Below are 24,668 nucleotides of genomic sequence, written 5' to 3'. Positions count from 1 at the left end.
AATCAACAAAGGCTTATATCTATGAAATCTGAAGAATGTTGCAAAATGGTATATATTCTTATACCATACTGGACGGTATAATTAACTTTGTCATTCCGTTTATACCACATCGAAATATTCGTCAGAAACCCCATTAAGTATATAACCATGTCCGTCCGTCTTTTGAATTCAGGATACAACTCTCAATATTTAATATGCAGCTTTTTTATTAGGTCAATTCAATTACTCCTAGGAAGTTTGTATTCGATATGGGTATAAACCATTCCTATAAAGATTGTGGGTATATGTAGATGCACGTTATAAATAGCCTAGAACTGAAAAACGGTCGATAGTCCGACTATCGTTTTGATCGCTGTCGTGAAGCCTTGTTTATATTGAACTCTGAACAAATATTTTTTTTAAATAATCAGTCTGTTCCCGAACTGCAAGAATCTACTATTTTTGACTATTTTCTTCGATAACATAAAGGAAAAATTGTTATCGTAGTAAAAAATAGTAGCTTCTTGCAGGTTCTGGAACAGAGCAAATTTGTAACAGATAGTAAAACAAAATGTTTTGGTGGCCCATGTAAACTTTGTTTTTTGTCAGTAATCAAAACAATAGTCAAACTATTGCAGGTTGTCATATTGGAATGCACTTCGATACCGCTCGATGTGGTCTTTTAAATGATTAGTCTACCCTAGTGACTGTAACTTGATATTTCGGATTCCCAAAGGGCTGAAAAGCTCCACGAAGAAAATTATCAATATAGGTTCATATTTTGGTATATTCCCAACATGAAGGTACATACATCCAGATTTTCAAAGTTTCTATCAATTTTAATCTTGAATTTTGCATTTTTGGTTCCACATAAAGTTTTTCTAGACTAGAGTATGTGAAATGGTACTGAATTGGCCGCGGGGGTACTTCGGTTCTTTTTGTATTGAAATGGTATTTAAAAAGTACTATTGTACTGAATTTTCCATCCCTGGCTGGAAGTCGTCTTCTGTTAACACAAAAAAGTCAGCAAAAGAGAGCGATTCCAGAGAGACATTTTCACAGTTCTTCTACTGAGAATTTGCATATTCTTGCTAGACAAATTTTTTCTTGCAACAGCTTGCAACTCTTCTTCTTCCTGCAAACAATCAATCATCTGTTTTTAAATATTCGGTGATATATGTATGTTTGTGAAAATTTATAACAATTTTATTGTGGAAATAGCAAGCATAATTGTATTGTTTGTTTAAAGAAACACGTTGCAAAGTGGACAAATTCCTTTTTTTGGTCATTTTCATTTATATATTTTAAATTTTTGGTTCTTTTAATGGCGGACAAATTGTTCTGTTTTGGTAAGTCAGCTGATTGTTTGCTGTTTTTTCAGGAAAGGTGTCTGTTTTCTTTTTACAATTTTCTTGCAAAAGAGAATAAAAACTCGTTACTATATAAGAGGATTGCGATATCGAATAAAATTCACAAATTAGTAGATTCTTGCAGTTCTGGAAAATATATAACTTATACCCCGGTTACACTTAACCGGATTAACCCAGTGGGTTTGTTCAATTCCATAGCGCAAACGTGAAATAAATCCTCTCGAAGTGGGTTAACCCAACAAAAAACTGTAATGTAAACGTACTATTAACTTAACACTCTAATAAACGATAAAAGTTCAACGATTATTGTAACACGACACATAAATCCACTGGTCGTTTAAACGCCACAAAAATGGTTGCATAAATTGGCGTAAAACTCCTATATTTTTGCAATTTTTTGTGTGGTTTTCGCATTTTGTTGTATGTAGTATTGTCTGTTGTCTGTCTTTCCATGCTTATAAACCTTCATTTGGCCGATGCATTTCCACGCAATTGACCTAAAACGCAAATACTTAAAAAAATCGACTTTTTTGTAATATTCGACATTTGATGAAAATTTTAAATATTTCATTAAAATGTAATCATAAGTGTCACAACTTTTCAGCCTTCAAAATATATTTTTGTAAGCTGAAAAATTGTCTTTAAGATGGCAAAGAATTGCCCTGATAGAGGAAAAAATCGGGGCATAGAACACAAGTTTTTGCACTTTTCTCTGAAAATATGTAGTGTTTAAGCGGGGTACACACGATCAGTTTTGCTCAAATAATCGGTTGCCGTTCATTTTTGTCAGTCATCAGGCAACCACAAAATATTTTGTGGTTGCTGGACAGTTATCGATAATTCCGAAGAATCCACAGTCAAAACTGATCGTGTGTACCCCGCATTAGAAACGCTGTTAACAACGTTTTGACAATAGGTGTGTCTTTTTACGTGATAATTTGTAATAATTATTACGAAATGTTACTAAATGCTGTCTTTTTACACAAAAGTTCAGTAAAAGAGAGCGAAGTGAGAGAACAATTTTGACAGTTGTTTGCTGACAAATTGCTAAAAGTTGCTGAAAGAATTTTTCCCAGCAACATTTATGCAAGTTCGATCAGCTGTTTTTTAATCATCTCCTAATGGTCAGCTGCACAATATTTATCTTATTTTTGTGAAAAAAATACTATAAATATTACGATTCAGCTACATTTATTGATTGCTTTATTAATACATATATTAATTATTTTTATTTATTTTGCTTAAAATTGAAGAACTTTTTCATTGCTTTGGAGTTAGTTTTTCTTTCATGCATTGGCGCCAATGTTTTTGTTTTGGTTATCAACTGTTATCTTGCTAAAGTTTACTAAATGCTGTCTTTTTACTTTTTTCTCTATTTTCGTATCAAAGAGTAAAATCTCTCTTACTCTCTGAAAAGAAGTTACTGAATAATTATTACTGAAAAAGTAAAAAGACACAACTAATGTTAGCTTTTATAAAAACAACGATTTCAATACCCTTTTTACCGTTCAAGCCCAAACAATAATTGTTCTTACGAAGCGTATTAGTAGAGACAGTTTATTTAAACTCAGGTGTGTTGGCTTCTTCCGCAAGTAAAATATCGATTTTACGCCAGATATGCTGATATTCATTCGAATTATGCATTTTATACCACACAATGCCCGCAAAAAAAGAGATAAATTGAAAACCCCCGCACCAAAAAAAAAAAAAAAGATTTATTCCATATTTACAGTAGACAATTTTCCTTGCGGCAATTGTCACTTTGTTGGTGAGAGAGGGTGTTGAGAGGCAGGATACCATATACCTCACCTCTCTCACCTTCAAACTGACAATTGCCGCAAGGGAGTAGTATTCTTTGGCTTGAATGGTAGCAATGGGGGTTGAAATTTGTGTCTTTATAAAAGCAAACATGATCACGACATTAGGGGTGTCTTTTTACTTACTAAATGTTGCTGAAACATTTTTTTCAGCAACTTTTCCTTTATACAACTGTCAAAATCTGCAACATTAGTAATAATTATTACGAATTATCACGTAAAAAGACACAGCTCTTGTTAACAATGTTTCTAAAAACTATTTTCAAAGAAAAGTGCCAAAACGTTTGTTCTATGTCCTGATTTTATTCCTCTATCAGGGCAATGCCGTTAAAGGCTAGTCTAATATGGGGCAAGCCTGGCTGATGCAGGACTTTTCCTCCTTGTGGTTCTATATGCATTTTATTGACAGATGTTTTCCAACACGTTACGCCAATTAATCCTAAGGAGATTAAATTTTTCACCATACTAAGGTAAAGTCTAAACCCGCCTCTGCATTGATAGATATTTGATTAATCCCAAGTTTTCAATCAGAACATATCTTTATTTATTTAGACAAATACATATGTATGTATGTATGTTACACGTGATTTATAATTGTATGTGTGTCTTTTTACTTACTAAATGTTGCTGAAACATTTTTTTCTGCAACTTTTCCTTTATACAACTGTCAAAATCTGCAACATTAGTAATAATTATTACTAATTATCACGTAAAAAGACACACCTTGTATCTATTTCATGGTCTTTGGTGGTAATTTGCTCCTCCTTTTTTCAAATTCTTCCGGATGAACCGTTTTAATGTGATAATGCATTCCCGAACGATGTCTAAAGGTTTTAGGACACAACTCACATCTCCTAACACCGGGTGGATTATCCTTTCTTGTATGAGAATTGGTCATGTGTTGCTGCAAAGATTTGTAATTATCAAAGGCACTACTGCAATGACGACATCGATATGTCAGGTTTGGATCGGTGTGAAAACTGCCATGTTGCACCAGTGTTGCCTCATCACAACAACAAAAATCGCATAGAGAACATTTGAAATTGTAGTCATCATTTTTTCCATTCGAAAATTTTGCTCCGGGATGCATTTTAGTAATATGACCATTTAAAGTAAATTTTGATGTCATACAATTGCCACACAACACACAGCGAAACGCCGTGGCATCCATGTGCATAATTGCATGGCCCTCCACGCTATAGCGATATTTGAATTTTCGTTCACAACATAGGATGTAGAATTCTTTATCTGGATGTTGGTCCTTACAATGCTTCTTTAGTAAGGTATAGGTTGGAAACGATTCTGGACAATATTCACACTTGAGGTAAGGTTTCCACTTGGCTATAAACTCATCGACTCCCATTGTTGTTTTTCGATGCATTTTTGGCATATTTAAATAACATTGTGATGTTTTGCAATTTAAGTGCTGAGTTGCATGTCTTACGATGTTAGCGCGACATTTTAATTTGCTGTCACAGCACTTTATATAGAATTCTTTGTTACGATGATCGATGCGAAAATGAGTCCTTAGTGAGGAATATGTAGAAAACAATTTTGGGCAATATTCACATTTGAGCTCCGGTTTCCATTTGGCAAGAACCTCATCAACTTCCCTTGCGGATTTATGTACAGAAACTTTTCTCTCGTCGGAGTGAATGGTATACATGTGAACGTTTAAATTACTATACGCCGTAAAACGATTACCACAGATCTTACAAGAAAGTGCCTCGGGATCTGTGTGAAGAGTTGCATGCTGTTCTATGCTATAACGAACTATAAATTTACGTTCACAACACATTATATAGAACTCTTCATTGGGATGATCGGTGAGAAAATGTTCCTTCAGTAAAGTTAATGTGGGAAATGATTTTGGACACAATTCACAGTTGAGGATTGGTTTCCACTTGGCTATGAGCTCATCGCTTTCCTTTGGGTCTTTACTTTTCTTTCGTTTGGTTTGACGCCTCACTTTCTTTACATGGGATGGGCCAGGCAATTCGGATGTATTACTTAGATCATTGTCACCTAATGAACTATCATATAGTTCACTTTCATTGCAAGATTCATTGGACCATTGTGGTGCTCTTCCTATTTCGAGCAATTCATCATCGGAAATATTTGAGTTTTTAGATTCGTCGATGAATTCATCAATAATGAACTCCTCGCATTGAAATTCGTCTTCGTTCTTGATTTGAAGTGGTACATTTGCATAATACTCTGCGGATGTGGGATTAAAAGGCTCTATGGTATCTGGTTTCGCTTCAAATTTCATAATCAATGGTTCATTTAGATTTTCTTGTAAATCATTATCCGGTGTTATAATCTCAGGATCAGGTTTGATTCTTAGCACTGCATTTGATACATCAGGCATGGACTCAGTATTAAAATTTAAATTTTCGGCAACAGTTACACTTTCTGCTGTCTTCTGAAGATTAGCATGTAACAGCAAAACAGTCTGCTGAAAATTATTAAAATCGCAAATATGATGCCAACATTGCTTGCACAAAAGAGCCGCCAATTGATTTGTGGTTGTTTCCTTTCCAATTTCCAAAAACTAAAAACAAAAGAATTGCTAATCAATTGACCTTTATCTGTGTTACATGAAGGTGAAACTACCATTGGATTGAAGTATTTTATAGTTATGTTGTATACTTCATTTGTAGCACCATTGGCATCAGTAAGACGTATACCATCGTTACAGGAAGTTCGACATAAGCGGCATAAATTTGAGGCAGCCATTCTGAAACAGAAAATTGTATGTACATATTAGGCCTGTCTGGTTACTTTCCCAGCAAGAATTGTCCGGCACAAACTTTCTTAGAGAGTAGGGAGTTTTTTATTCTCTTTCACAAACTTAAATCACCGAATAATTAAAAATAGATAATTGATTGTTTGCAGGAAGAAGAAGAGTTGTAGGTGGTTGCAATAAGAAATATTTCCAGTAAGAAATTGAAAACTCTCAGTAAATGAACTGTCAAAATGTCTCTCTCGAATAGCACTCTTTAGGTGGATTTTTGTGTTAACAGACGACTTCCAGCAACAATTGTTACTAGTTTTAGGGTAACCAGACAGACCTGTTTTATAAATACCACTGTATGTAATACCCTATACAGACGGCAGAGTTAATTTGCATTAAAAATGTCCTTATTTGAATTAATTTTTCGCCCTGACAGACGATTCTGCATTTATGAAACAGCTGTTTGTGTTGTTTGTTTGTACCAGCAGACCACAAACAAATACACTTTCTACCTTTGACATTTTCACCACGATGAAGCTAAAATAAATTTAATTTATTCGCGATATTTTTGAGTCTTTTTAATATTATAGAAATATTGCAAAATTTAAAAAAAATTTGAAGAAGTTATAATTTTCGATAGAATTGGTATGGTGGGTAATAAAATTTTTTGTGAAAATAAATATTTGAAAAAGAGATTTGTTAGAAGGCGTGAAAAACGATTAGCTGATATTCTACTCGCGAAAGATCACTACTTATTTTGAAGAAACGCGAAAATTGCTGATTTGCTTTCCCTTTTTATTTTCTTAAACATGGAAATTTGACAAAAGACAATTGATTTTCAACAGCATTGTCATATTCAGTTTAAATTTCGTTTGATTTTTTGCATTAAGAATGTGGATAATGCACGAATTAATTTGAATTAAGGCAGTTAATGCAAATTAACGCTGCCGTCTGTCTAGGGTATAATGGTGCATTAATTATTCTATTGAATTACTTAATGCCATGTTCAGACTAGCGGTGATTCGCTCTCTATTCGTTGTTCGACCCCAAATTACGATACAATTACTTCATTTCCCATACAAAATTTTGAGAACGAACAACGATTTTTGTACATTGTTCAATTTAAATTACTCTCAGAACGACGATAAAATATGTCCCATCTCTAACAAATGAGAGAATTTATCGAAATAAATTAATTATGACAGACAAAATAAAAAAATTGAAAATGTATTAAAAATCCAAAACTTTTTAGAAAAACAGCAAAATATGAATGAAAAGTAAATGGTTTAACGACTAGTATACATTCAAATCATAGCAAATTTTGTCTTCTCTTCCATTGCAGTTGCATTTCTTGTCCATCGTTTCCAATTCGAGTACAAATTTAGAAACAAAAATCAAATGCCTGCTGGAATGTCTGTATACCAAAAAAATATGTTGGCAGGTCTCTCTCTCGTTAATTATTGAAATAGAAAAATTTGAAAATATACTGGAAACACCAAAATTGTGAGAAAAAATGAAAAACATGAATGAAAATAATAGAATTTAATATTAAATAGATATCTGAAAGAAGGATAAATATTTTTCCAGTTCATATAAAATAATTTTACCCGCTTTTTATTTGAAACTTTCTTTAAAATCAGTAAACAAAAGCCATGAAAATATGAATCATGTTGCTATGAATTGTGTACCATGTCGTATGAACGGGTTAATTCGTATACGTAATTATGAGAACGAACGACGTAATTCAAATGCTGGTATGAACATGACATAACTTACCCCTGTAGTGCGATTCTCTAACTCATTTTTTGAGTTACCTACAAAAATCGGTAACACCAAAACATTTTGAATGAAAATTTCAAATAAAAGTGGGTAACACTGTTGCTATCGGAAGAACTTTACGACCACTTTTTACCGAATAATATATGGTCTGTTCCAGAACTGCAAGAATCTACTAATTTATACAATATTTTTCGATAACATAAAGGAAAAAATTTTATCGTAGTAAAAAATAGTAGCTTCTTGCAGGTTCTGGAACAGAGCAATAGTTAATTACCGAAATTATAAGCATTTTTATTTTACCGATATTTGTCAAATGTAAAAAATGTGTTAGAGAATCGCAATACTGATGTTATAAGTTTTCCTTCATTTGCCTTGTTCCATAATCTCAAAAAAATACTATTTTGTAATTATTACAAGGAAAAACCTTTATACATTTGATGGTAATTGCGACAATTGTCAGTTTGTAGGTGAGGGAGGGTGTTGAGAGGCAAAGGGTTACCATATGCCCCACCTCTCTCCTTCAAGCTGTATACAGTACCGTGCAAAATAATAGCAGTGCGGAACTGCTATGTACGACAATTGCAATAATGTTGCTATAAATCCTTAAAGCAGAATCCGGCATGCCAGTGCATGTTTTTTTCAATTAGTGAGTGGAGAGAGAAGCTCTCGTTGCTTTCTCGCGAGTAAGGAGGTGCCGCATTCTGCCTTAAAGCAATTTAATTATCTATATCAGGCGAATGCTTATAAGGTGCCAGACCTCACGATTTATACATGTCCTCAAAACAAGTAACATCCATAGTACGGATACTATTTTTGCAATTTAATGTACAAATAAACTGACAAAGTGAAGGAAATAATACCAGATCTTTTGGAAACGTGCTAAATAACCACTTTTAAAGATTGGCATGGTCTTAATTTTTGTTATCCACAAGCTATAAGTTTGCCAAAGATCCAAAAAGGAAAATCCAATCGGTTTTCGAGATATGAAACCAACAACTTATAAACATAAACTACCCAGCAAAATTTTATGGAAGTGGTTCCATGAGATGCGACGATTTCACTGGATTGTTTGCATTGGTTCAAATAAAGTCGTGAAAAATCCGATCTCTTCATCAGCATTTGAACCCATTCAATGGCAGTCGTGAAGGATCCGATCGTTTTTATCAGCATTTGAATCCATTCCATCGATCCAATGGAGATGCAATTTGTGTTTTTATTTATACATATGTATATTTTCTTTATTTATCTCAATATGTTAAAAGCTATATGCTAGGAAGTCCCAATCATTGATCTAAAAATAGAGTCGGACTGCACTCTTTGATATAATAAAAGTTTCCTTGCCTGTTCTAGAGAACCCTGATCTACGGAACCATAACAGCAAGTCGATTTGTAGATCCCTACAAAACAAAATAGTATACATACATTTCCAAAATGTTGTAAAATAAAACTACATACTAAAATTCACGAAATAGTAACTTGCAGTTGGAGTCCATGTCGAAATCTGCACTGGCGATTGGAAGTAAAAAACCTTTTGCGAGCTGAATCAAAATCAGTTGAGGATGAAGTAAACTCTGTTGCGATCAGCGGCGGTGCTTGAACTGCAACAGCTGGATGGCCGGAAGTCTAGTATCTCACTAAAGTTCTCAACCTGTCATTACCGAAGTCTGGAAAATAGCTAATGAAGCCTGGTAAGGATGGCAGCAAAGGTGAATCGTACAGACCAATTTTGCTTTTGTCGCCCATAGAAAAAACCGTTGAGGCTATAGTCCTCCCCAGCGCCCGATACTGCCACCCAGTAGCCGATCATTAGCATGGATTCCGTAAGCAACACAGCACAACAACAGCGCTGCACGCCATATCCACACATATTAGTCGAGGACTCAACCCGAGCAAGCCGTGTGACAGAACCGTGATGGAGTCGTTTGACTTATAAACTAGTAGAAAAGTATCAGTCGGCTTTGCCGACAGAGATATACCCTCAGCCTGTGCAAATTGAAACACTTTTTTCACAAAAATTTCAAAATGTTGGTCGTATGAACCGACAAAAATGTTGATTACGATTAAAGTTCAAAAATTTTGCGGAAAGGTACTTAAAGGAATGGACCGACATAGACCATGGGGGTGCCATAGGGGGTTTTTACACCCTTCGGGCTGTTTTCTCAAGAAGTATGGACTTGCCCCTGAAACAGCTTTTACCATCGTAATTGAGGCAGCGAATGTAAGTTGCTTCAAAGAAAGTCAAAGTGATTCAATAGCAGGTCTTAAAGTGAACTTATCCAAAATTTTGTGTGGAAGGTACGGGATGGAGTGGGCAAATATAGTCCATATTCGAACCTGATCTATATCCGGGAGATATTATAAGAACGTGTAAAGTATGGACCAAATCGGCCACTCCCATCAAGAGTTATAGAGCGCATAATTTTTCCGAATATTTTTGAACTTTTGTGGGGTAGGTACCTGAAGGAGTGGACCGATATGGCTTATCTACGAACTTAAAGTAAGTTTGGAAACAATATTACGAAGGTCAAATTTTGGCATTTCCGTTCGAGAATTATCTTGCGCTTCCACCCATAAACATGGTGTCACAGGGTTTGTTTTTCAACTTTCAGGCTATTTTTTCAGGAAGTATGGACTTGCCCCTGAGGAAACTTGTACCTTCGTATAGGGGACAGTGAATACAAGATGTTACAACAAAAACCAAAGCGATTCGACAGCAGGTCCTAAACTGAACTTTTCCGAAATTTTGTGTGGGAGGTACTCGAAGGAGTTTACCGATTGAGTCCATATTGGAACCTCATCTAAGTCTGGTTGAAATTTCATAATGTGCAAAGTATGGACCAAATCGGTTACTCCCTTCAGGAGTTATCGTACGCACAAATTTTCCGAAAATTTTCGAACTTTTGTGGGGGAGGTACCGGAAGGAGTGGACCGATATAAAGCATCTTTGAACTTGAACTAAGTTTGGACAAAATATTACGAAAGCCAAATTTTGGACCGAATCGGCAGATCCGCTCGAGAGTTATCTTGCTCTCCAACCACTACACACGGTGTCATAGGGTTTTTTGTAACTTTCAGGCTATTTTCTCAGGAAGTATGGACTTGCCCCTAATGAAACTTACCGCGTCGTATAGAGGACAGCGATTACAACTTGTTGCAACAAAAATCAAAGCGATTCAAGGCCAGTTCCTAAACTGAACTTTTCCGAAATTTTGTGTGGGAGGTACCCGTAGGAGTGGACCGATTGAGTCCATATTGGAACCTCATCTAAGCTTGGTAGAAATTACACGATTTGTAAAGTATGGACCAAATCGGTTATTCTCTACAAGAGTTATCGTGCGCACAAGTTTTGCGACAATTTTTGAACATTTGTGGGGGAGGTACCTGAAGGAGTGGACCTATATGGCCCATCTTCGAACTTAAATCGAATCTGGACAAAATATTTCGATAACCAAAATTTGAACCGAATCGATTGATCCGTTCGAGAGTTATCGTGCGCACCAGCCTGCCAGACAGACAGACAGACGGACGGACATTGCTAGATCTACTCAAAATTGTCTGAAACGGATATCGTACAAACATACTTGGGGTCTAAAACCATTATTTCGATGAGGCACATTTTTGGACGTATCAAAGTGTAAATACCCTCTTTAGCCTAAAGGCTGAGGGTATAAAAAGGCTTTGGCACTGTCCAGCAATCTACGCTGTTTGAGGACATCTAGCAGGCAACCCACTGGCCAAGTTTGAGACGTTGGATAATTAATTGAACGCCAGTTGTACGTGGAATTCAGAAACAGGGAGTCCAAGCCCGTAGAGTGAGACAGGCGGAGTGATATCTCCGGAACTGTTTAAACTCTACTTCTCCTGCATTCCGCCCCTCCAGACGGCATTGAGATCGTAACTGCCTCGCCGAACTTAACGCCTTTCTTACTCGCTTTTTCGCTATAACATTTTCTTTAGTACCATTTTGAAAATATTTGCCGTTTCCAAGCAAAATCCTGAAAACCTAAAAATATGAACTTTGATTTTTTTGGATTTTTCTTATTTATGAACATTGCTGTTTCAGATTCCGCAAAAAGCTTCCCAGGGGTAAGCGGTTTTTATTTAAAGTTAGTTAGGGGCACTGTACTTGACATTGTTTTATAAGGAGGCGATACAGTCAGTGCATTTTCCTAATTTGATCTTCTATTTCTCAAGAATGGTAAAAACTACGAAAATATCATAAAGTTTAATCTTGTAATGCATTATTTTACAATATTTTCTCTAATCACATTTCGATAGGACTTGCGGCTTCCAAGCAAAAAACGTGAACACCTTAAAAAATCCCTAAAATATGAATTTTGACCGTGACTTGGTTGAAAATCCCTCAGGCGATTTTTTCGTTTTTTGATTTTTCTCATTTATGAACATTGTAGTTTCAAAATCCGCAAAAACTTCCTAGGTATATGCACAATTCATTTAAAGTCAAGTTAATGCTCACCGTGTTTATTGTTATTATGCAACACAAACTTTATGTTCTGTGCCCTGATTTTTGCCTCTGTCAGGGCAACGAAGTTAAAGTCTATTAGACTGTAGTAGTTAGTTTGTAGTTTATCGAAGGAGTTGTGGATAAGATGTGTTATTTAAAGATTCTGAAGGATAATTTGAAATGTACCGCTGAACAAATGAGATTAAGGACAACATTTCAATTTTATCAATAAATTGTTGAATCCTATAGAAAAATTGTGGAGTATTTTGAAATTCCACCAACAAACTTATGTTTTTTGAAAATTATTTAATTTTTTTTCGATTGCTTGAGTGGAGTATTCTGTAAAGGGGAGTACACATTATAATTCAAAACTGACAGTCAACGTACTTTTAGGACAATTTTCCTGCAAATAACAACTTTTATTTAGCTAAAAACTTTTGAAATACAATATATACGGTATAATTTAGAGATTACAAAAGAAATTTTTCAGTTAGGCTTTGATATTCACGAAATAGACCTCGATGACTGTCAGTTTTGCTTGTCAATGTGTACTATACTTTATACACGCAGAGAAAAAAATATGATTGATCCAACAATATTCGAAGAGCAAAATATGTATTGTAAAGATATTGTTAAATTCCAAATGTAGTATTGTGATTCCAACAATTGGGTTTTGTTAAATCCAAAAATTGTTTTTGTCAACTGGACAATAGTTCTCTCTTTTCTTCGACAATTTTTTCTCTTCTCTCGCTATTCGATGCCGTGTTGAAAAAAAAAACAATTATGGTGAGTTTTGTTTGTATGACATGATGCCTTTATCTTTGTTTTTGTGTGTATGTATACCAACAAGGAGACTCTTGTTTTTATTTGTTTCATTCTTCTATCTTCATTGTGCTTTGAGGTTTGGTCTTATACCGGAGTTTGTTATGGTGTTTAATTATTCCTTATGTTGTGGTGGGTGCTTGTGGCTTTTTGTTTGTCTTTATTGTCAACCAATGCAGCAAACCATGTATTCAATGATTGCAATATTATACGCGACATTTATATCCAAGTTATGCGAAAAGTGTATATGAGAAGTATATACACTCAAATCAAAAATTTCTGGGCTGGTTTTCTGGGTTGACAATACTTTTTGTAAACAAAATTAGATTATGATAGTTCCTACAATCGGTATTGTTAACGATTTTTACAATATTGCGGAAATTCGAAAGTTGTTTTTGTTTTCTATGTTTGGAACAAAAGATGGTATTTTTGGATTTGGATTACAATCTTTGAACAAAACAAATAAATTTTTGGAACCAAAACAGATATTTTTGTTCCAACAAAAGCGAAAAATATTTTTTCTCTGCGTGTAGAGGGTAATAAATGAAGTTGAGCCAATGGGGGAATACTCCACTCAAGCAATCGAAATGAGATTGAATCTTCAACAATAAACAAAACAATTATTTAATTCATTTTTGTTTTCAATCAAACAAATATGTATTTTCTGCAACAACAGGAGTTTGGTAGTAGTTCGAATTAATTTTATACTTTTCACTGTGAGGTATAATATCTGAATGTTGCTAATTTTATTTTATTATTTTTGTGTCAAGACGCAAATGTAAAAATATAAAAGAAATAAAATCACTTTCATTAATTAACTCTCAGCAATCGCACTGTTAATGTAAGAAACTCAAGTGGATACTTTTGACTATGACTCACTGTATATGGTAACTCGGGCCGGTTTCGCCACATTTTCTACTACGTCATCGCCGACTTTCTTGTAAACTACAAATTCTAAAAAAACGTAAAAGGGAAAATTTTGAGTTTAACGACGATCTATCATATCCCAAAAGTTGGCATCAGTACTAAAGATATGATTGAGAATGCACTCGGTTTAGTTTTTTACTTCATATTTTGTACAGTTAAAAGACACTACTGAAGAATTGGAATCCAAGTAATTTGTATGAAAGAAATTAATAATGTCAAAATTATTCATAGTATGAAATACATACATGTACAAAAAAATACCACCACATAGCCGTGTAGAGCATGGAAAACTATTATGAAATACGGCGTCAATTTTTCTCTATCGCGAAAAAAGTTTCCGCACCAAATGCATTGAAGTTCAGTAATGCATTTTTTAATTTTAGCTGTTATGGCAACATATTTGCTTTTGATTGAAATTTTTATTTTTTTGTAATCTAATTTGAAATCCTTATCATAGCGTTCTGGACCAATTTGATCTCAAATCGCGCCATTTCGGAGCATGTTAGGAACTTTTAATACTATTGCAATTTTTGCTTTTTCTTTATAAACTCGTGAATTTTATGTTTATATTTTTTGTACCTACCGGACAAAAGAATATGGGGTCATTTGCAACGAAGTCGCGAAAGTTACAGGCTATTTTAGTTGACTTTGCCCGTGAGAATCGTATATGTTTTTTACAAAAATACAACACCAGAACCACGTGGGGAATTTTGTCCTAATAAAGATCGATTCGGTGAAAAAAGTTTCCGCGCCGACTGTAACTACTAAACCCTTTTGATATTTTTTCTACTTATAATTTTAAATTTGCTTTGTTTGAATAAATATTCATAGAAAAAAATACAATTCTAACAGGCAAAGTCATTAAAAACCGTCTGTAACTTTCGCTAATTTGTTGCAAATGACACCATATTCTCTTGTCCAATAGGTACAATAAATATAAACATAAAATTCGCGAGTTTATAAAGAAAAAAACAAAAATTGCAATAGTGTCAAAAATTCCTAAAATGCTCCGAAATGCAAAAAAAATAAAAATTTTAATTAAAAGCAAATATGTTGTCTTAACAGCTAAAATTAAAAAATGCATTACTGAACTTCAATGCATTTGGTGCGGAAACTTTTTTCGCGATAGAGAAAAATTGACGCCGTATTTCATAATAGTTTTCCATGCTCTACACGGCTATGTGGTGGTATTTTTGATATTTGCAAAAAAGTGCAAAAAGTTATAACCCTAATGTACATACGGCTATACATATCCTGCTTTAAAAATTGCTTTATTGAAGTATACCTTTGGCTCAAGTGGTCCTGCATAATCTCAGCAAACAGCAGCTCCTTTTTGGCTTCCGGTTCTTTTTCCTTCAAATGTGTTTTATTTTTTCTATAATTCTTGGAATTTAAAAGCCACTTTTTTCGTTGTGCCCTTTGTTCTCTAGGGGTCATCTCGTTGATTGGTTTAATAATCTTATGAACTTTCTTTTTAAAATAACGCTCTTTTTCTTTCAATTTTTGAACGGCGCATTTGACAGGATCGTTTTTTATTCTTCGGCGACGCTCCAGCTCCTTTTCCGCATGCTTTTTCTTTTCCTCTGCAGTTCTAACTCTAATTTTTTTTGAGGGTGCCATTGTTGGATTTTATGGTATGTTTAATAATTCTATAATAAATTTATTAAATAATTACTATCTATTGAATGATCTTAAATTTATATTGAAAAGGTTATTCCCTTTGTCATTACCATGGTTTAGAATATACCCTTGATGGAAATGTAATTAGTCTTAGATTTAAATGTGGAAATCTTCAAAATCTGTTATAGAATATAATATAACTTAATGAAGACTTAATAAATTAACACATCGTTACCAAAAATTTGGAAATTATAATTTAAATAACGAAAAAATATTCTCACGACGGGAGTGCAGAAATTTTAAGAACATGCACAAAAACATTAACGACATCAACAGCTCCCCAACAGCTGACTACATTTTCCACTTCTGTCGATTTTCTTTAAAACTAACGGGAATTGTCCTTACATTGATTGACATTAACGATTGGGGCACGCCATGGTAATGAGTATTTGTACCTTGCGACCAATTTTTTCATATAAATATGTAGAATATTTTATTTTGGTTTTAGACCCTCGTTAAAGGACATTTTGTTTTACTTATTCCGTCTCTATGAATTTAAATTACACTGTACAACAAAATCAAACTTTTTCTAAAATTACAAGAAACCCCGCACAGATTATGAACGAGGACCGAAAAAAAGAAGACACGTGTATCGGCGTTTTGAATGTTTACGTCGGGAAGTAACCTAAATAGGCTTGGTAAGTTCCGCCCATTTCTACAGGTTTTAAAATATTCGACATCAGATTCCTTGGAATCCATGCATTTTAGGTATAAAGTGTCTTTGACAATATTACTGACAACAATACGGGGTATCTTTTTGTGGAAAAAATTACCCCCCTGCGAGTCACTAAAGGGGTCTTTTTGGCCCCTTTTTTCAAAAACGTTTAAAAACTCCTTTGAAATGTGATCGTATCAGATCAAAATATTCTACAAAATTATTTGTCATAAAATTTTACTATAGGTCCCCGAATACACCAAAACTCTAAATCGTACCTAAACGCCAGGAATCTGCCAAAAGTAAAATCACGTTTTAGGGTTAATGTTGTACTTTATCTGAGTTTATTAAGTTTTGTCCCACAAAACTTCATTCTAGATAGAAGACGTCAAAGACAAAAATAATCTCCATCAAATTTCAATATCAGTCGCCGAATAAATGAAATATGTATTTGCAATATATATGAAGAAAATATATACATCAAATTTGCCAACAAAACACCCAAATATTTTTTGAATAAATTTGTTTTGTTCTTTTTTCGAGTTGATGCATGAAAGTAACATGAAATTTAGTTCTAGACGAAAGGTGTTAAAAGAAGAAATATTCTACACAAAATTCCATTGTAAGTCCCAGAACAAACTATATATTTAAGTGAAACACTTTGTTAAGAAAATGACGTTACAAAATTAGATATTATAGGTAAAAATTATTTGGTAAACTTTTAGACTGTTAATTAAAATTTATTCCATACTGAGTCAAAATCTCCTAAAATACCTCACTTTTTGGGGGTTGTGTCAAAAGAAGAATTGTTCCAAATCAAATTTCATTATGAGTCTCTGAACAAAAGAAATTTGGATCTATTATATTTAACATCTCCAAAAGCTTCCGCTTTTTATATATGATTTAGGACAATATTCTACCTTTTTTTATTCACATTTTTGTTATCTGCCGTGACAAAATATATTTTATTGATGTTTTTTGATAATAAATTCTTTCAGAAGTTTATGTGTGCTCGATCCAAAGTATTTTTGAAATATCTAAGGTGAATAAATATAGGGAAAATATTGATAACTCAGATCGGACTTTGAAAAATTTCGTATTTTAGTACTTTAAACTAAAATAACGTCATCAGGATAAGTCATACTAGGTTCCTGATATTGTATGTAAAAATGCGGGGATAGTCTACGGCTATTGTCCAGTGAATATATATCTGACATACGAGTCCTAACATCCATGATTTTGGCATGGTCCTAGATACTATAATGATGGCAGCTACTCCTGCTCTGATAAAATTGACTGAATTAACCCTTGACATCGATGTAACTAGCCATATCCTAACTAAATTTGCTATGATCATTCATGATACACACATGTATGTCAGTTTCTAGGATTAATTCAGTCAATTTTATCAGAGGAGGAGTAGCTGCCATCATTATAGTATCTAGGACCATGCCAAAATCATGGATGTTAGGACTCGTATATCAGATATATATTCACTGGACAATAGCCGTAGACTATCCCCGCATTTTTACATACAATATCAGGAACCTATGACTTATCCTGATGACGTTATTTTAGTTTATAGTACTAAAATACGAAATTTTTCAATGTCCGATCTGAGTTATCAATATTTTCCCTATATATATATTCACCTTAGATATTTCAAAAACAGTTTGGATCGAGCACACATAAACTTCTGAAAGAATTTATTATCAAAAAACATCAATAAAATATATTTTGTCACGGCAGATAACGAAAATGTGAATAAAAAAGGTAGAATATTGTCCTAAATCATATATAACAAGTAAAAAAGCATTAAGTTCGGCCGGGCCGAACTTTTCATACCCTCCACCATAAAATATTCATTCCTGTCCCCAACTTTAAGTGAGTACGTTAAAATGCCAGAAAATGTACATAAAATGCTTCATTCGGGAAGTATCGTTATATTGGGGCTATGTTGAAAATTGTTGATGCAGATGTGTGGTGACCACTACAACCTTCAAATGTCAAATTACAGTTAGTTCTGTTAAAAATTGTAGCTAAAATTGCCTAGTTACTGAAAATTGGGAGGTACCGTTACATGGGAGCTATATCCGAACATGGACCTATATTGACAATTTTTTTATGGAGAGGTGTTGTGACCACTAAGAAATTCAAATGTCAAATTACTGCTAGTTCGGTTTAATATTGTAACTAAAATCATCAAATTACTGAAAATCGGGAGGTACCGTTATATGGGGGCTTTTTTTACAATTTTTGGTGGAGAGGTGTGGTGACCACTAAGAATTTCAAATGTTCAAATTACAGATAATTCGGTTAAAACTTGTTGGTAAAATTCTCAAAATACCTGAAATCGGGCGGTAACGTTATATGGGGCTATTCCAAAACATGGACATATGTCCACTAGTTATATAAGTTTATTGACATTTAAGAACCCTAAATGTCAATTGATAACTAAATCGGTCTGAAAATGTAGATAAAAACGTCAAAATGCCATAAATCGGGGGTACTGTTATATGGGGGCTATACCAAAACGTGGACCTAGGTCCCCAACTTTTGTCACATAAGTTTATTGACATTTAAGAACCCTAAATGTCAAACTATAGCTAAATCGGTCTGAAAATGTAGCTAAAACCGTCAAAATACCGTAAATCGGGGTGTACCGTTATATGGGGGCTAAACCAAAACGTAGACCTATGTCCACAACTTTCCTTATATAAGTTTATTGGCATTTAAGACCCCTAAATGTCAAATTATAGCTACATCGGTCTGATAATGTAGCTAAAAACGACAAAATACCGTATATCGGGGGGTACCGTTATATGGGGGCTATACCAAAACGTGGACCTATGTCCACAACTTTTGTTACATATGTTTATTGATACTTAAGAACCCTAAATATCAAATTATAGCTACATCGGTCTGAAAATGTAGCTAAAAACGTCAAAATACCGGAGGGTACCGTTATATGGGGGCTATACCAAAACGTGGACCTATGTCCACAACTTTTGTTATATAAGTTTATTGACACTTAAGAACCCTAAATGTCAAATTAAAGCTATATCGGTCTGAAAATGTAGCTAAAAACATCAAAACACCGTAAATCGGGGGGCACCGTTATATGGGGGCTATACCAAAACGGGGACCTATGTCCACAACTTTTGTTATATAAGTTTACTGATACATAAGAACCCTAAATGTCAAGTTATAGCTAAATCGGTCTGAAAATGTAGCTAAAAACGTCAAAATACCGCAAATCGGGGTGTACCGTTATATGGGGGCTATACCAAAACGTGGACGTATGTCCACAAGTTTTGTTGTATATGTTTACTGACACTTAAGAACCCTAAATGTCAAATTATAGCCAAATCGGTCTGAAAATGTAGCTGAAAACGTCAAAATACCGTAAATCGGGGGGTACCGTTATATGGGGGCTATACCAAAACGTGGACCGATATATCCCATCTTCGAACTTGATCTTCCGACGGCTAAAAAAATGGTATTCCCCAATTTTCAGCGAAATCGGTCAACAAATGCGACCTGTACGTTGCGAACGGACGGACGGACGGACGGACATGCATAAATCGACTCAGAAAGTGATTCTATGTATATCCCTAGAAGGAACTATGGGTCTATCTCGCTTCCTTTTGTATGTTACATACAAATGCACTAACACATAATACCCCTTACCACATAGTGGTGTAGGGTATAAAAAGCGGAAGCTTTTGGAGATGTTAAATATAATAGCTACTAATTTCTTTATTTTAGAGACTCATAATGAAATTTGATTTGGAACATTTCTTCTTTTGACACAACCCCCAAAAAGTGAGGTATTTTAGGAGATTTTGACTCAGTATGGAATAAATTTTAATTAACAGTCTAAAAGTTTACCAAATAATTTTTACCTATAATATCTAATTTTGTAACGTCATTTTCTTAACAAAGTGTTTCACTTAAATATATAGTTTGTTCTGGGACTTACAATGGAATTTTGTGTAGAATATTTCTTCTTTTAACACCTTTCGTCTAGAACTAAATTTCATGTTACTTTCATGCATCAACTCGAAAAAAGAACAAAACAAATTTATTCAAAAAATATTTGGGTGTTTTGTTGGCAAATTTGATGTATATATTTTCTTCATATATATTGCAAATACATATTTCATTTATTCGGCGACTGATATTGAAATTTGATGGAGATTATTTTTGTCTTTGACGTCTTCTATCTAGAATGAAGTTTTGTGGGACAAAACTTAATAAACTCAGATAAAGTACAACATTAACCCTAAAACGTGATTTTACTTTTGGCAGATTCCTGGCGTTTAGGTACGATTAAGAGTTTTGGTGTATTCGGGGACCTATAGTAAAATTTTATGACAAATAATTTTGTAGAATATTTTGATCTGATACGATCACATTTCAAATGAGTTTTTAAACGTTTTTGAAAAAAGGGCCAAAAAGACCCCTTTAGTGACTCGCATGAGGGTTAATTTTTTCCACAAAAAGATACCCCGTATTGTTGTCAGTAATATTGTCAAAGACACTTTTTACCTAAAATCCATGGATTCCATGGAATCTGATGTCAAATATTTTAAAAGCTGTAGAAATGGGCGGAACTTACCACGCCTATTTAGGTTACTTCCCGACGTAAACTTTCAAAACGCCGATACACGTGTCTTCTTTTTTTCGGTCCTCTTTAATAATCTGGCCGAATTATCTTGTAATTTTTTTATGTGTTGCACAGTGTTATTTGCAATATTTTTAACCATAAATGCGTCGAGACACAGAAACAAGTCTTTTTGCATTATTCACCCATATACATACTTATGTACAGTGACTGTCACTGAAAATGATGCAACCTGAAATAAAAAATGTAAACGTTGATAGCTTGGAAACGAGTTGAGATTTTTAACAGTTGAAACATTTTTGATTTTTTATGTCATTTTAGTAATAAGAATGGTGAAGTAGTAGGTTCCCTATCGTTTTCAGTAGTTTCGTCATTAAATCCGATAGAAAAGTGATCTTCCTGACGTAATTTTGGCATTATTGTAATTAATGTCTCTTTGTAGGCAATTTGGCTAAAAATTTCCAGGTTTTTGAGTTATTTTCCGACAAATAACTATGAAAATTCATTAAGGGTCCAGAGTATTTTATACACAATGCTCGCAAAATACGACATAACATTAAAAAAACCGCACGAAAAAACTCTTGAAGTGATGTTTGGCTTGAATGGCAACAATGGGTGTTGAAATTTTTGGTTTTATAAAAGCAGACATGATCACGACATTTTTAACAATGTGTGCCTTTTTCGTGATAATTTGTAATAATTATTACGAAATGTTACTAAAAGCTGTATTTCAGGGGTGAGCACGCCTGTGTGCTAGCGTACTCTTAGTTTTTTTGTGAACCATAAACAATTAAATGATTATGCCATTTTTAATTTATGTATATTTTTTAATAATTTGGATTGTGGACGATTTTAGACAACATTCATGTTTAAAAATTTTTGAAACAAGTAATGAAACATCAAGAAAAAATAAATATAATTTCTCCCTTTGCCTCTCTCTCGATTTTGCTCAGCTCTGCTGTATTTTTACCCAAAAGTTCAGTAAAAGAGAGTGAAATGAGAGAACAATTTGATAGTTGTTTGCTGAGAACTTGCTAAAGGTTTTGGTAATCGACTGTTATATTGATAAATTTTACTAAATACTGTCTTTTTACTTTTCTCTCTTTTTCCGTATAATTGTTCTTAATCTCTGAAAATAAGTTACTGAGTAAATCTTACTGAAAAAGTAAAAAGGCACAACTAATGTTTCTAAAAACTATTTTCAAAGAAAAGTACGAAAGCTTTTGTTCTATGCCCTGATTGTTTCCTCTATCAGGGCAATGCCTTTAAAAGCTAATATGGGGCAAGCCAGCCTGATACAGGACTTTCCATATATCATTACATTGGTTGTACATACTCTAGAGTCTAGACATAGCCCTTAATATTTTTCACAGTCATTTGCTAGAAAATAACTAAAAAACTAGAAATTTATAGCCAAATTGCCTACAAAGGGACACCAACTACGATTATGCCAAAAATTACATCATTCTTTCTTTATGAAAGCCATTGCAAATTATTAATTAAAAAATGTCCATGTTTGGTTTTCCGGTAAAATTTCAGTATAACAGTAAATGCAACATTTTGCTATGCCATATTAAACACAACTTTTCAGCCTACAAAATTATATTTTGAATTGTTATAAAATTTCAACGTGTTTGAAGTTATCAACGATTATATTTTTTATTTCATGTTGCACCATTTTCGGTGACAGTCACTGTACCTATTAAATAGGTCCTATTTCATAAATCTAATTTAGACCCAAAATTTTCATTTACAAAACAATCTTATGGCAACCCTTCAATAATTTTAAGATACGTACCAGAGGTCCGCAAAATGCCACTCGCTATTAATGCATATTCGCGATTTCGTGTTTTTTTCATTGCTTGCTATTGCCATCTCTGTTTAATGCTATTGCTTGCTTTGCCTTTACTTTCATGAGTGTGTGCCAATTGCACACACACAACACACTACAAGAGCTCGTTGCCTTTTTTTTGCACGCTGCCTTCGAAAAAGCACGTTGCATTACAAAAAGCAGTAGATATTTCTGGTCAAATTTACATGTTAATAAACACAAAAAAATTAATGTTGAGACAATAAAAACAATTACTAGTTCAGTTTATCCTATTATTAAAGAAACTCAAAGAAAAAGCGAAATTTGGAAAATGTATTCATTTATTCAAACAGAAGATGGTACGATACTGTGTGGTGGTATGCAGTATTGTGCATACTGCATTTGCGAATCGTGTGAATACAAATGTAAAAGCAAGCAAGCATGCACTAAAGCAGTGAATCATTTTTTGGGGTGAATCTGCTTTTTGCACATTCATATTTTTTATATGCAAGGCACTGCACTATTCGCTTTTGGGAAAAGGCAATAGAGTGTGCCTTTTATATGCATTTTGCGGACCTCTGATACGTACACACATTCCGACAAACAAATCGTATATACTGTAGTTTGCTCTTTCAAACACTCTCTTCTCTACCTGCAATTGTTCCTATTCGTTTTTTCCACCCTACTTTGGTGAGACGAGTACAGAAAAAGAGTATCAAGCGTAAACATACATACAAATTTACCAGAATTGTTGTGCCCCTTTCAAAAATGCTATGCTCACTATAAAATAAAACATGTTTTCGAACTTACCTCCAGAAAATAAATGGTTTAGAAAATGCTTACAGACGAACTCATGAAAAAGAAAAATGAACAAACGTACAAGTCACGACCACTGCTGTTTTGAAACTAACTAGCACTACCACCAATCGTGTCTACACCAGAATCAAACAGTTTAACAATGAAAGAGAACAAATTCTCACATTTGTACGAAAACAACAACAAATCCATTTTCATCCATTTCGTTTTGTACTTTTCAGAGAACAAAAACTTAAACAAAATCAATTCAGCATAGTACTGTGTAGATGTGTTCGAGATACATACATACTAAAAGAGAATTAAAAGAATTGTGAAGCATACAAAATAAAACAGCAAAACATTCACTCGAAACGTTTGCTTTAGTGGAATTCGGTATTTTTTGTTAACGAAAAAACCGGTCAAAACGCAAAAGTACAGCTCGCAGTTTCTAAGATAAAGCTTTGTAAATTGGTATAGAAGTTTATATTACTCCTAAAATGTTTGGTGTTGAAAATTGTGATTTTCGGTATTTTAACGTTCTGGTCTCAATATTCCTCCGAAATGGCTTAAATTTGGTATTTGGTCTTCATATAGCCCCTATAAAACGGTTTTCGGTTTTTTGAAGGTTGTGGCCTCTATATTCCTCCGAAATGGTTTAAATTTGGTATTTAGTCTTCATTTGGGGTGTAAAGTTTTCATATGAAATTTGGCGGTACAGTAGTTTTGATTTTGCTGCCAATCGTTTTAGTGCGAATTTGATTTTCCTGCCAAAAAACTAAAATATTTGCATTTTTGTCAAATTTTCAATGCAAATTATACTTTTAACTGCTAATCTTCTAATTGCGAATTTTATTTAACTACCAATAATATTTGGAAAAATTAACGCATTTTCACTGAGAAATTCGTATTTACCAGCCAAAACTAAAATCACGTCATGCGACAGTTGCTAACTCATGCACAGGGTCTTTTGTACAGAAGAAAACTGTTTTATTGTAGACAACCTATGATATTATGGAAAAAATTAGTTAGGCTTTTTAGTCGTGGGAACTCTTTCTACGAACTTATAATAATTAATAATAATTATCAATTATTCCACAAACATCCCAGAAGAGACAAGGGAGACTTCTCTCATATCGCATCTGCAGGTTCAAGGCATACATATTTATTGTGTCACCTGCAGGTTGTTGCAATAATACAAAGAAAAA

The 24,668-nt window shown here is 33.8% G+C and overlaps 1 protein-coding gene across 5 annotated transcripts in view; it reads right to left on the bottom strand.

Moving 5' to 3' along the window:
• Positions 1 to 23,604, bottom strand: part of LOC141397132 (zinc finger protein 711-like) — a 36,099-nt gene extending 12,495 nt beyond the window's left edge. The window contains exons 1-5 of one of the 5 annotated variants that reach the window (XM_073973059.1): positions 23,479 to 23,601; positions 15,182 to 15,545; positions 5,783 to 5,906; positions 3,897 to 5,720; positions 3,671 to 3,766 (exon numbers count right to left, since the gene is read on the bottom strand). In XM_073973059.1, coding sequence (XP_073829160.1) covers positions 3,897 to 5,720; positions 5,783 to 5,906; positions 15,182 to 15,516 — 2,283 coding nt within the window. In that variant the 5' untranslated portion in view covers positions 15,517 to 15,545; positions 23,479 to 23,601 and the 3' untranslated portion in view covers positions 3,671 to 3,766. Of the gene's footprint in view, positions 1 to 3,670; positions 3,767 to 3,896; positions 5,721 to 5,782; positions 5,907 to 15,181; positions 15,546 to 21,055; positions 21,086 to 23,478 lie in introns of those variants that run through there. The other 4 variants (XM_073973060.1, XM_073973065.1, XM_073973062.1 and 1 more) reach the window with 4 other exon arrangements.
• Between the last annotated feature and the right edge of the window lie 1,064 nt (positions 23,605 to 24,668).

Source organism: Musca autumnalis, unplaced genomic scaffold (assembly GCF_047663935.1).
Source record: "Musca autumnalis isolate F117 unplaced genomic scaffold, ASM4766393v1 scaffold_3, whole genome shotgun sequence".
NCBI lineage: Eukaryota > Metazoa > Arthropoda > Insecta > Diptera > Muscidae > Musca > Musca autumnalis.
This window is presented reverse-complemented; position numbering and strand designations above follow the sequence as displayed.